At 41.0% G+C, this 14,807-nt stretch overlaps 1 protein-coding gene across 8 annotated transcripts in view; it reads left to right on the top strand.

Annotated features, from left to right (window-relative positions):
* Positions 1-14,807, top strand: part of mecom (MDS1 and EVI1 complex locus) — a 281,521-nt gene that overhangs the window by 109,036 nt on the left and 157,678 nt on the right. For all 8 annotated transcript variants that reach the window (XM_060943283.1, XM_060943279.1, XM_060943277.1 and 5 more), the window contains exon 2: positions 6,985-7,325. In XM_060943283.1, the coding sequence (XP_060799266.1) occupies positions 6,985-7,325 (341 nt within the window). The remainder of the gene's footprint in view (positions 1-6,984; positions 7,326-14,807) is intronic.

Raw genomic sequence — 14,807 nt, 5'->3', positions numbered from 1 at the left:
CCTTTAATCTTATAGCATGACATTGAGTCGTTTTTTATACCCCCACTCCAAAGGAGGGGGGTATACTGGTTTATTTACCTCAGTCTGTCTGTCCATCCGTCCGTATCTCCGTAATTCTGTCCATCCGAAACACCCTTTTTCTTAGCACCTACAAACCACAGTTACTTGGTACCGACCTTAGCTTGGGGTTCTATACCGTGTATACCATTTTCAGGTCTGTCGCACATCAACTTCCTGTTTACCGACTGAATGTATTTATGAAACATATAGCATGGATTTCCAAAATTTTCATAACATTTTTCTCAGCAACTACAAATAACAACTGTTTGGTACTTGGTACCAAACTTCAGCTTGGGGTTCTATACCGTGTATACCATTTTCAGGTCTGTCGCACATCGACTTCCTGTTTACCGACTGAATGTATTTACGAAACATCTAGGGTGGATTTTGACGCTATTTCAAGAAGCAAAATGCTATTTCAGAATGCCAGTTTAGCAGGATGCTATTTGAAAGTAGACATATTGAACCAGCTTTCAATTTAGAAATTATTATAGATTCAGATGTCCAGAGAGTAATTGGATCTCTTCGGTCTTCCAAAGCTATAGATGTTATTGGTATGAACACAGTTATGCTTAAGGAGCTCTCTGCATCCTTAGTATGCCCTATTACAAAAATTGTAAATCTTTCAATAGCTCAGGAAACTTTCCCAGATGTGTGGAAATTAGCTGCTGTTTCACCCATATTTAAAGGTGGTGATCAACAATCCATCAGCAACTATAGACCTATTAGTGTTTTGCCTGTGTTTTCCAAAGTGGCTGAAAAACTTGTTGCTGAACAAATTATAAATTATTTAACCCTTTGGTGACTGACCCCTTGAAAATGGTTCCTCCAGGAACGATGACGTTTCAGTTGTCAAGACAACGGAAAAACTAAAATACAAAAACAGAAAGATACGTCACAATGCTCTTGTGCACAAAACAAAATGCTCTTGTATTTGTATTTTAGTTTTTCCGTTGTCTTGACAACTGAAACGTCATGGTTCCTGGAGGAACCATTTTCAAGGGGTCAGTCACCAAAGGGTTAAACACTAGCTCTTACTCTTTGCATCCAAACCAATTTGGTTTTCACACTAATCATTCCACTGAAACTGCCAATTGCTATTTCATTGCAAAAATTAAGTTAATGCTAGATAAAGGTGGTGTGGTTGGTGCTGTATTTCTAGATCTGAAGAAGGCCTTTGATACTATCAATCATGGCATACTTATTGATAAACTTTCCACATTTAACTTTTCATTAGGCACCATTAACTGGATACAGTCATATTTAACAAATAGGTTTCAGTTTGTTCGCATAAAGAATCATCAGTCCGATACTATTTCTTTAGCTGCAGGTGTTCCGCAGGGATCCATTTTGGGTCCACTTTTATTTTCTTTATATGTGAATGATTTTGCCAATTGTATGCCCTAATTCAAACACCATAATGTGTGCAGACGACACTGTAATTTTTATGCATGGTAGCAGCGCAACCCAAGTAGCTGATCAGTTAACTAACTCAATGCAACGCATCACAGAATGGTTAAAGCAAAACTGTCTTCAACTGAACGTCTCTAAAACAGTGTGTATGTTTTTTAGTAAAACTAAAACACACTCACTAGAGCCTGATGTGGTTGTAGATGGGGAGTGACTACGTGTTGTCTCAGATTTTAAATATCTTGGGGTGGTCATTGATAATAACCTCACCTTTAAAGAACATATCAAAAAGGTTTCTAAGTGCATCAAATTTAATTTGGCAAACTTTAGACATGTTCGCAGGTGCATGTCAACTAAGGCTGCACTAATGTATATGCATTCAATGATCTTCTCCCATATAACATATTGTTTGACAACCTGGTCTCAAGCTAGCAATACTGCACTCAAACCACTACTTTCTTTATATAAAAAAAAACCATTAAGGTATTGGATAAGAAATCCAATGACTATCATCACTGCCATATTTTAATGAAATACAAATTGCTACATCTGGAAAATCTTATTAAATATTCACATTCATGTTTAATGTATAAAATTATTCATGGACTTGCTCCTCCTGTACTGATCCAGTTTATAAAAGTGGTATCAACATCTACACGGAGTGCAGCTAGAGGAGATTGTGTGGTCCAGTTTAGAAAAAGTGCTTTTAGCCAGTCTGTATTTTCAATCAGGGCTGCTCGTGAGTGGAATTCCATTCCAATTGACATTAGAAATCAATCAAATTATGCTTCTTTAAATTTTTTAAAAAAAAGTGGTTAATTAGTGGTCAAGGCTGTCAACATTAAATTTTAGTGCTTAATTTTTCTCCATGTTTGCTGCCCTGCTTGTCGATGTTTTTCTGATGCCATCCGTCATGTTGTCTTGTCAGTTTGTCTAGTATTACTGTTATTTTTTGTATATTTTTTTTTTATTATGTGTTTGGTGTCTATGTCCTGCTTGTTTATGGCTTGTTAGTTTCTTATTGTGTCTTGTATTATAAATGTTGTTGATTGTTGTTGTTGCTTAATGTTGTTCTTGGTTTTGTTTGTAGTAATTGTTTGGTGTTGAGTGTGTTAGCTTGTGTGTAAATGTATTTTAGTTTTGTTTTTTATTTTTTTATTTTTATTCAGATTTAGTTTTTTATTTGGAAATGTTTTATTTGATTATATTTTAATTTTTGTAATTTTAGGGTGACTATTTTAAAATCAGTCCAGGGACAGCAGATGCAAAATAGCCTTCTGGCTAATTCTGGCATATTTACATTTGTTTAAATGTTTTATTAATGTGCATTGTCCCTTATAACTAAACCTTTAAATACAACCACGATTCCAAAAAAGTTGGGACAAAGTACACATTGTAAATAAAAACGGAATGCAGTGATGTGGAAGTTTCAAAATTCCATATTTTATTCAGAATAGAACATAGATGACATATCAAATGTTTAAACTGAGAAAATGTATCATTTAAAGAGAAAAATTAGGTGATTTTTAATTTCATGACAACAACACATCTCAAAAAAGTTGGGACAAGGCCATGTTTCCCACTGTGAGACATCCCCTTTTCTCTTTACAACAGTCTGTAAACGTCTGGGGACTGAGGAGACAAGTTGCTCAAGTTTAGGGATAGGAATGTTAACCCATTCTTGTCTAATGTAGGATTCTAGTTGCTCAACTGTCTTAGGTCTTTTTTGTCGTATCTTCCGTTTTATGACGCGCCAAATGTTTTCTATGGGTGAAAGATCTGGACTGCAGGCTGGCCAGTTCAGTACCCGGACCCTTCTTCTACGCAGCCATGATGCTGTAATTGATGCAGTATGTGGTTTGGCATTGTCATGTTGGAAAATGCAAGGTCTTCCCTAAAAGAGACGTCGTCTGGATGGGAGCATATGTTGCTCTAGAACCTGGATATACCTTTCAGCATTGATGGTGTCTTTCCACATGTGTAAGCTGCCCATGCCACACGCACTAATGCAACCCCATACCATCAGAGATGCAGGCTTCTGAACTGAGCGCCGATAACAACTTGGGTCGTCCTTCTCCTCTTTAGTCCGAATGACACGGCGTCCCTGATTTCCAGAAAGAACTTCAAATTTTGATTTGTCTGACCACAGAACAGTTTTCCACTTTGTCACAGTCCATTTTAAATGAGCCTTGGCCCAGAGAAGACGTCTGCGCTTCTGGATCATGTTTAGATACGGCTTCTTCTTTGAACTATAGAGTTTTAGCTGGCAACGGCGGATGGCATGGTGAATTGTGTTCACAGATAATGTTCTCTGGAAATATTCCTGAGCCCATTTTGTGATTTCCAATACAGAAGCATGTCTGTATGTGATGCAGTGCCGTCTAAGGGCCCAAAGATCACGGGCACCCAGTATGGTTTTCTGGCCTTGACCCTTATGCACAGAGATTCTTCCAGATTCTCTGAATCTTTTGATGATACTATGCACTGTAGATGATGATATGTTCAAACTCTTTGCAATTTTACACTGTCGAACTCCTTTCTGATATTGCTCCACTATTTGTCGGCGCAGAATTGGGGGATTGGTGATCCTCTTCCCATCTTTACTTCTGAGAGCCGCTGCCACTCCAAGATGCTCTTTTTATACCCAGTCATGTTAATGACCTATTGCCAATTGACCTAATGAGTTGCAATTTGGTCCTCCAGCTGTTCCTTTTTTGTACCTTTAACTTTTCCAGCCTCTTATTGCCCCGTCCCAACTTTTTTGAGATGTGTTGCTGTCATGAAATTTCAAATGAGCCAATATTTGGCATGAAATTTCAAAATGTCTCACTTTCGACATTTGATATGTTGTCTATGTTCTATTGTGAATACAATATCACTTTTTGAGATTTGTAAATTATTGCATTACGTTTTTATTTACAATTTGTACTTTATCCCAACTTTTTGGGAATCGGGGTTGTAAATAAAATAAATAAAATAAATAAATAAATCCCTGGGAAGAGACAATGCTCTTTACTTACTTATTTCAGGGTTCATTATTTGTTGAAGTCAACATTCATAATAAGTGTCCTATTCCTTCGATTGCTTGCGTTCTAATATAAGTAAGAGCGGGGGGATACGGAAGTGAGCAGTAGCTCACTGTTGAGCTTGTATTTTCTTTTTCTGGTATAACAGCATAGCATTAATTAGCTGCATTATTAATTATCTCAGTGGAAGGTCCTCCAAAAGACAATAATCTGGACATAGGAATAACTTTTCAGATATTTTGATCTTGCGAAAAATTCTTCTGGTTACTGAATTTAAAATTACGGTTGGATTTAGGTGGAGTTTAGCGGTAAATTTGCCACATTAATAATTATGTTAATGAAAGGTCCTTGTAAGGATTGTAAGTCAAATCTGTGTGTTTATGTGTCTGAAGTAGACGATTTTATTTATCTCTATAAAAGCCGATGAAACTGGCTCTTGGTGATGTAGACAAAGCGAGGAATTAATTCTAATTCCTCAGGACTGAAATACTGCAGGTCTTGACTTCAGCTAAGAAAACAGCTGATTGTTGTATATCCTGGATTCGTACCATGGCTAAGACTCAATCAAGTTTTCCTAATCCCTGATGGCTAAAACTGACCAAACCCTGATCGTTATCAGCAACATAACACTGAAACCACTGCTAGAAACCCACCTTCGCTACGATCCTTTACAGATGTTTACCTTTTTGCCAAAACGAATATGTTTATGGCTCAGAATTGAACAGCCATCTACTGCACATGGACGAGTGGATTGGGTTTTCCCCTTCTCAATTTTAAGAGGCAGAATGAAGCAGTGAGAAGTGGGAGCGAGTGAAGAAGGCGGATCGGGTTACCCTTAAAAGCCTTGGCGACTGTGGCAGACTTTCGCTCTTGGGCTGAATGATGTTTAAACAGCATAGCTGAGGTTAACATTATGGTTTCGTATGTTTAACAGAGCCTCGACTTAGAGTAAGAGAGCCTGACCTGCTCTCAGCTGTTGTTGGAAAGCGAGGCGTTGTGTGTGTGTGTGTGTGTGTGTGTGTGTGTGTGTGTGTGTGTGTGTGTGTGTGTGTGTGTGTGTGTGTGTAGGCTAGCTGCCCTGCTGGGACACTGGAATGTACGGAGACAGGAGGATGTGCCCACTCCTCATTAGCACTCACCACTACCTGTCACATCCTGTTAGCCACAGCACACTAGCCACAGCATGCTAGCTCCACTCTGGCCTGCTCGCAGTAGGTTAGCTCCAAGTGTGTTAAGCTGGTGTAGAGACGTACGATTAGTGCTTGTCACACTGTACGACATGATCCCAATAAAATCTTGGTTGAATTCTATTTAAGGTGTGTTCTTCCTGTCAGGTTGTACAGTGAAAATACTATGTAATGATACACTGGGGATTAAACACAATGGTTGCGTTCTGCTTACACCATCAGTCAGCGCAATCGAAGGTCACGTAAACAAAAACTCACCAAAGTCGTTGCTTCAGGTCAATATTTTTCACTTTGGCCATGATGGTGTCCCATGAGCTTCATGTCATCTTATGCTAGTGGTTTCAGCGCTAAAACCTTCATATCAACACTTGAAGAACATTGTCTTTGGTGGCACTGAGACAGCTAAACTAACTTTAGTTTAAGAATAATCCATTACAGTCTTCCTTGATCCTAGTAGTTAATGAGATATACAGATGTTCGTCTCACAGTTTTGCTCCGGCTCTGATTTCTCGGCAACTAGATAACATGTGGGACAGCAGGACAGCAATCATAGGAGCTCCAGTGGGGACAGTGACTCAGTAAGACAGTAACAAAACACCCTCATCAGCCACGTGCTACTCTTCCTTTCCAGACCAAGGAAAGGGTTATAGGTCACAGACAACGTCCTCTTTTCTCCGTTCTCAATTAACCCTGCTGGCTGAAACGTCCGCTGTTTTCGCTCTGATTCCCCGTCACCAGGGACGGATGGAAAATGTTTTAAAAAAAGGGAAATATGAGTGTTGGGAGCCACACAATGCAGACAACACTTCAGGCAATTCAATCTTCCCGTTGGGGATTCCCTTGCTAAGCATTTGGCTGTGGATCTTTAGGAGGTGTCTGACAGCCAGGGTGTACCAAGAGGACACAATCAGCGGGTTTGTTCCCAGCTAGTCATTCACACTGTTATTACAGACACTCACCACTTTCCTTTTCCCTGTGTTTGTTTAACTGGTGGTCAGATACCTTTGTTTGGAGCTATGTATATTTTCCCATATGTGGCCACACTGAGTTAGCACTTAGCACTCATGGACAAACTGTAGCTCTTGCCAAGTTGGCAGAGATACAAGTGTGTGTGGGTGGGTTGTCTACATGGCCCTAATCCAGAGGCCTATCTTCTAACGAATATAATCCTTATCACCTTTTGTTTCTTTACACGTGTTTTTAACTTGCACTCACCAAACTGACAAGCATCTTTGACCCAGTGTCCCAAACCCAGCAATCCTGGAGGCATAATTGTTAAAAAATGATCTCATCCTCTACAGGTGATGAAGGTGACTTCCCACTTTTCCCGTCTGATGTCCTTGAGGAAGCTGGGAGAGCGTCTGACGGAGACCCTGTCCCATTAATCACCTCGAACAGCGTCCATTCATCGAGTGTATCATGTGAAAGAAGCTCCCCAGTGGACTCTTCTTGCTTCAAAACCTCCTTCCATACACCCGTGTACCTGGACGATGAGGAGGCAGCACCGTCTCTGCCCCCAGACTTTGAGTTGCGTGAGTCGGGCATTTCAGCTGGCAGCCTGGGCATCTGGAGCAAGAGGAGGCTGGAAGTCGGGGAGGAGTTCGGACCCTTTGAGGGAACTCACCGTGGACGGGTTTGGGAGGTAGGAGTAAATATTTGATCTGAAGAAAGCATTCGCTGATTTCACAAAAAGTTAGGGGTTGGTGTTTGTGGTACCAGCATTTTTTCCTCCATTTATCTGAATTTCTGTTGGAAATTGTTCAAATTCCTATAAATGTTGCATGAGATCAAGTCACTTCACCACTTTACACTCATCAAAGAGACAAAAGCTTCTGTGTCCATGGCAGTAAAGGAGCTTGCGAGGTTTCTTAAAGATCTATCAGATCCCGAACAATGTGGTTACCACTTCCATCAGTTGTGCAATGCTTTTAGGTAATTAGCATCAGGTAATTCCATCAGTCACATTTACAGGAAAGTTTATTGGACAATTATGAGACTAATTAGATTGCATAGTTCAGTTCACCCACCTCACTAATTGTGTCTCACACAATTCCTGTACTGCTGTTCAGAAGGTAATCACCAACTCAGATCAAGGTTCTAACAAATCACTAAAGTCTTTTTTTTTTTCTCAAATTAGCAGCTATAAGATGCCCTGCTACAAAATAGGATTATTTTGAAACTCATAGTACATTTATCTTGGCTATTGTATTGGAACACTTGTAAAGTTCCAGCGACAAAAAAAAATATTGAAAGATTTCATGGATATAAACAAGACATCAATTTGAAGAGTTTGTTTTGTTTCCTCATGGCATTTTCCCCAGTTTATCTCCCCAAATCCCGACCACCAGTCATCTCACTCCGATCACACAACAGCGAACCACCAGGGTGGGTGAAGGCTATAAAGCACGTTCTTTCTCCGCAGGCAACCGAATTCTTTCAAACTGCTGCTCATGCCATGTCACACACTCACAGAAAAGTGCTGTCTACCCTCTTCCGCATGCCTGTGCTCGCAGATGTTCATGATTGGTTAGTGTTGCCTTGACTGAAAGAGGAGCGCAAGGGCAGGGTTCAGCTGGGCCTGTTTGGAAGAGGTGAGCTTGGGCATGAACGCTAACCACGCCCAGGAATGAACCTCAAATGCTATGACGTACAATTTTCAGTTAATTTGAGGATATTTGGGTTAATATCAGATCTGGTTCAGTCATGTTTTCTCGTGTGACGTAAGAGCACTTTTCTTCAACATAAAAAGTTGGATTGTGATGATGTAAGCGTACTCGGGCCAAAACGTTAAGTGTAATGTGAGGGGGATGGGGGAGGGGGGACAATAGTACTCAGGAACAGTGCAAGGCAACCGTGTTTGGTGCAAGTACGCTCGAGCTTACAATCTCCGTCGGAAAGGGCGAAGGCTTTTCCGTGGTGCCATTCAGGAGCCACAACGTTACAATTTGCTCCAGAAAGTCACTAAATGCTCGGTTCGTTCCACTGATTTGCCATTTTGGCGAGTCCTGTCCTGGACTACACTCTTGCTCTTGGCGGTATTTTCTCTTGTTTAGAAGCCTCAGCTGTGTCTATAAGAAGGAAGCCAATGAACTCGTAATCATTCCTTCATTTTTACCAGCATCATAAACATATTCCCTCTGCTTCCATAGTGTTCAACCTCATTACACTCCCTTTGTGTTTATTTCCTTCTGTCCATCTATTGGCTGAATGTTGTCATGGTTTCTTTGTGTGATGTCATGACTCGATTAAAATCCGAGCTCGTAAATCCATCCTTTAAATACGTTAAAGTATTTCCACCCCCTCGACCTCCATCAGGTCCTCCGCCGTCTATCAGACACCAGTCAGTCTCCACTCTTAATCAAAGCCAGGGTCACAAGACAAGGTGAAAGGTCGAGAGCGGTCTTGGGCAGGGTCAACGTAGGGTAATTTGGCCTGGCTGAAGGGTGGCTGCAGGGGTATCAGGGTAATTGAAGATTCAAATCGTCTCTGTGTGAATTGTAAGGAGAAAATCATTATCCTAAAGCAACCAACAATACGCTACTGGGGAAACATTCAGCATCACGTCAGTCAGGTGTCACTGCTACGATATTTTATGCAATCGCTTCAAAAAGACACTTACTTTCTACAATTTAAATATAAAAACACATTTCCCGATCTTACTGACACGAGTTTTGAACAATGTTTGCTTTCCCTGTTTTTTGTTGCTGTTGTTTTCTGCTTGTTGAAGAGTTTCTTGTTTCCTTTTTCCTGAGACTTGGTTGTTTTTAAGCTGAGATTTTAACCGTGTTATTATTTTCTGGAGCGCTTTTCCTTCTGAAGTCGTTGACGCAATTCTTCCAAGTGATAAATCTGAAACAAGCAGAAATCCTGCGTAGGCAAACATTGGAGTTTAATATGATTGAAAAAGTCTCTGTCTTGCCATTGGTAGATTTATATGAATTGCACTTGCACTTCTTTTCTTTACTCTCTCTCTCTCTCTCTCTCTCTCTCTCTCTCGCTCTCTCTGTACTTTGATTTCCATGGGAAAAAAATGAGAAAAAAATGGGTTCATGAATTTTAATCCAGCAGTAATTTATTGCACGCTTGAACGATATGTATTTAAAAGACTGGAGAGAGAGAGAGAGAGAGAGAGAGAGAGAGAGAGAGATGGTGTGATTTTGTATGAGGCAGAGACAGACAGAGAGACTGAAAAACAGATAAAGGGGAGAGATGGTAAAACAGAGTAAAAGTGAGAAAGGGAGAGAAGGAGAGTGAGAAAGAGAGAAAGACAGCGTGGGAGAGACAGACAGATACTGAGAGAGAGAGAGAGAGAGAGAGAGAGAGAGAGATTGTGAGACACTGAGACTTATTTTGAAGGCAGAGAGAGATGTGTGTGTGTGTGAGAGAGAGAGAGAGAGAGAGAGAGACAGACAGACAGACAGAGAGAGAGAGATTGTGAGACACAGACTTATTTTGAAGGCAGAGAGAGGTGTGTGTGTGTGTGTGTGTGTGTGTGTGTGTGTGTGTGTGTGTGTGTGTGTGTGTGTGTGTGTGTGAGAGAGAGAGAGAGAGGATGACATGGAGGCGGGCTGCACTGTATCACTATGTTTAATTAGCTGGCTGTCAGCAGGCCATAACTCTCTCCATTAAGTAAATAAGTTGTAAAGAATTTATGATGAAGTGCCACATTATTCAGAGGGATATTCAACGATGACATCGGCGCATTAAATATGGCAAATGCTATTAACCATCACCTCCCTGTCTCTCTCTCTCTCTCTCCTGCCATCTCTCTCTCTCCATCTCTTCCCTCGGAGCGCGAGCAGCCGTCAATATGCCAATATGCAAGAGGCTGTTAAAATAAAATTGATTTGGTAAATGTAACTTAAGATAGATCTGTTTGCTTTCATCATCAATTCTGTCGGCGTGGAGGGGTGATGTCAGCGGCCCAGGGAGCGATAAAGCGCCCGCCCATCTGGAGGGGTTTGATGGAGAGCGTATGCGTACGTGTCACCATGTCACCATGACAGACGGTCAAGCACAGAGAATTTGTGTGTATGCATATGCTGTGGGAATTTCCGTGTGTGTGTGTGTGTGTGTGTGTGTGTGTGTGTGTGTGTGTGTGTGTGTGTGTGTGTGAATTATGGTATGAGTGCTTTATGACTACAGGAGCACTGAGTTATGACTCAAGATGACTTCAGTAAATAAACCAAGAACCACACACACACACACACACACACACACACACACGGGTATATAAGATTATCATATGATGTCACTAGGTATCTAAAGTGCTCACAACGGTTGCTTGTCGTTCACAGTTGCAAAACAAAAGCACAAACACATAAACAAACTAAAATGAGCTGACCAATGCTACCACCACCATGCTTCACTTTTTTGTGTTAGGAATTTTCCTGAGATTTGTTATGATGAGAGGGGTTGAAACTCAGGGGGCTGGACAGTGGAGTGTGTGGGAAGTCTGGACCTGGAGAGGTTGTAGTGTGTGTGTGTGTTGGGGGTGTCAAGGCCTTTTGTGCACCTTTCTAGCGTCAGACATGGCTGGAGATTAACTGTGTGTGTGTGTGTGTGTGTGTGTGTGTGTGTGTGTGTGTGGGTGGACCTGCTCGGAGATTAAGTACGTATTTGAATAGAAGTGAAGGATTAGGGTTCCTCAGTCTGCCTGCCTCCATCCACACTCCTCTCTCTCTCTCCAACCTTCTGTCCGTCACTCCAGCGTTCTCTCTCGCTCTCTGGATCTGTCATTCTCGCTCGGAAATATTCATCCTCTTTTCCCTCCCTTATTCATCGGCTCTGATATATTCCTCCTCTCTGTCTCTAGCTGCTTTTTCAGGGACAGAAAGGAGGATTAATCCCTGTCTCAGAGACACAGCTCCGCTGACCTCACACACATGTGCACTCACACGCACGCACACACGCACCATTCACACACATTTCTAAGACGATTGCATGTGGGTTTATGACCCATCACATGAGTATTCAGCAAGAGAGAGAGGAGATGGAGATCAACTGAGACAGGTGTCTGATTTTAAACAAAGGGAAACGGCAGGTTTTTGGAAGATCAGCTGAAACTAAAATTTTGGACCCTGTTTCTCATTTTCTCTTTCTCTCATTCTCTGTGATCTTTTATTAGCGACAAGCGAGCTGCTAACGCTAGTGAGTGATGTATACAGTATAGTATTTCCCTCCTCAGTGGTGAACAGTGGGGTGTTTTGTGATGTGATTTGAAAAGGTTCCTGACTTTCTTTCCGAGTTTTCCGAATGAGGTTGAGGAGGTGTTTACTTCAGGTTTTCCTGGTCCGAGGTCAGAAATTCTGAGTGACGAGGGTTCTTTGTTCCCCCAAATGCACTATTATGTAGGTGAGAACACAGAAATCACACTCCCACCATGATCTGAGGTCTCTGAGGCCTTGTCTACTATACGTGTATGGATATTTTTGAAAATGCTAACGTGAGCGTGCTAGCCCAGCACGCAGCAAGATCATGTCATCATCTCAAACGCTTCATGAATAGCTGTGTATTGAGCGCTTGGGAATACAAACTGCAGAAAAGTTCTAAAAAAAAAACCCTACTGCTTAGTTATGTCGTATTTATGTTCGACGTTAAATACGAATCATGATAAATTGTGTATACTGGATGAAGGATACTTGCTCCAGCTTGCTAAAAAGTATTTTATAAATATTCTTATATACACGATGACCGTCACTGATCATCATATTCTGGAGCTTGATTGTAAAATACGGCGATAGACGGTATGCTTGTGATGTCACAGGAGGCGGTTACACTCACTGAGTGGCAGAAAGATTGACTGAGTGGCAGCGTTTGTGCTGAACAAAGAAGGCCAAGCTAGCTCAGAGTTTTCCAAATAAAACTGTTTGGTCTGTCCACACACAGCAGAATCTCCAGTGGTGTTCTTGTCACTTTAATTTTGCCAACAAATCCTACCTTGAAATACGATCAACCAGGTGTCAAGATTTTGCTTTGCTGAAATCAGGAACATCTATAGATGACTTGCAACCATGTGATCAAAATGTGCTACGTCATGAGCGTCCGCCATGATGGTGGATCTACAGTACAAAGCGACTTGGATGGCAGCCGCTGAAAGCGTGTCTGTAAACAATGCTGAATTTTCTCACGATTACCACGATTTGAATGCTTGAGCGAAGATTCAATACAAAGAGAAGATAGATATGTGTAGTTTTGACCCATATTATTTTAAAAAGTCAGACTTTTCTGAAGATAAGACACTTCTACCGACCATCGAGTACCCAGATATCGCGTTCTATCTGGTTCGGCTGCTGAAGAATCAAGTTCGACCTTGGACGAAACGTAGCCCATTTTCTGAGTGGGTGCCCAGTCTGGATTGTTTCTATCATATAATTTTGCTGGCGCTCCTAGAAGCGAAATGCTAATACACATGTTAAAATGATAACAACGACCAAGTGAACCACGACAAGAGAGAACGCTCATTTTATAGCAAAATTCTAGCAACACGAAATAAAATTCTTCCATGATATTATTGAGAAAGCTTTTGAATCTCACCTGAGATAAAATGATTACTGCAAACACGAGCTGTTTTGGTTTTAGCCTCTGTTAGATCAGCCCTGCTGATGTTGTTCAGCCGTGCTCGTCTCCTCTCCGTACTAAGCCACAGAGTTTCCTCGCCCTCTTTACGAATCACGGACTGAATTCTAAAAAATCGGAGCATGCCACGGTCACGAGTACTGTTGTGACCACAACCATATACAGCACAAAGATATGGCCAGTGATGGGAATAACGGCGTTAGAAATAAACGACGTTACTAACGGCATTATTTTTTTTTTAGTAACGAGTAATCTAACTAATTACTTTTTACATTGTTATAACGCCGTTCCCATTACTTACAATAAAATGCTCTGCGTTACTTTATTAAAGCTGTTTTCATCTGGCACGCTGCTCGTTCAGCCTTTCTTTACTCTGCTTTAGTGTGGGGCGGGGGAGATGCTAGACAACGGCATAGTCAGCCAATCAGAGTAGATTTGGACAACATACGTACAACATACATAGTAACATAATTTTAATAACTACAAAAATATATTACATTTGATAGATGTCTTATCTCACATTGTCCCACAAAAATATTAATATAGTGTAGATAACATTACTAATTGGTTCTGTTAAGTGTCCATTTCAGTCATTAAACACATTTAACATTTACTTTTATTATGATTACACTAATTGAATTTGATTTTTTTTTGGGGGGGGTAACACAAAATGTAATGGAATAATTACTTTCCCTGGTAATTAGTTACTTTTATGACAAAGTAACTCAGTTACTAACTCAGTTACTTTTTGGGAAAAGTAACTAGTAACTATAACTAATTACTTTTTGAAAGTAACGTGCCCAACACTGGATATGACAGAGCTAAAAGAATGCTTAAAGCAGTGGAAAAACAAAGAGAGTTGCACACGCGTAACTATGTTTTGTCTGGAATGTCGCTTGATGCCGCATTTGTATCTCCACCAACATGGCCGACATCCGGGTTTCTATTTCGCTTTGACGTCACTTGCAAGTCAAGGATATATATAAAATCGGGAAACCTGATGCCTGACTGTGTGTCAATGTTCATGGACCATGAGTTCTTTGGTTCTTTGGTAAGTTATAGAGATCAATGTTGAGTTTAATTTAAGCAGGTAATCATTTGATTTCCTCCCAGTTTTGAAGTTTCCCCTACTAAAGGAATCCATGTTGCAGCATGTTTTGCCCGTCAGTCCAACTGATGTGGGTGTGTTCCAGTGGGAAAGTGCTGTTAGTACGTCCCCTCGATCACGAGTGCAGTTAAAGAACCGGAAATACATGAGCCAGACGAGGAACAAAATTAATTTAAAATGAATTGCATAAAACTTATTAAATAAGAAACTTCAAGCAACAACGTAACAATCTGGTCAGCCTGGAAAATCAGAGTACATTTATAACACACACACACACACACGCACACACACACACACGCATGCTCTGCTCTTTGTCAATGCTGTGACTCTTTGGACTGCTGCCTTTTGTGTGTGTGTGTGTGTGTGTGTGTGTGTGTGTGTGTGTGTGTGTGTGTGTGTGTGTGTGTGTGTGTGTGTGCGCGTGTGCGCCTTGGCCCA

Source organism: Neoarius graeffei, chromosome 16 (genome assembly GCF_027579695.1).
Source record: "Neoarius graeffei isolate fNeoGra1 chromosome 16, fNeoGra1.pri, whole genome shotgun sequence".
NCBI lineage: Eukaryota > Metazoa > Chordata > Actinopteri > Siluriformes > Ariidae > Neoarius > Neoarius graeffei.
This window is presented reverse-complemented; position numbering and strand designations above follow the sequence as displayed.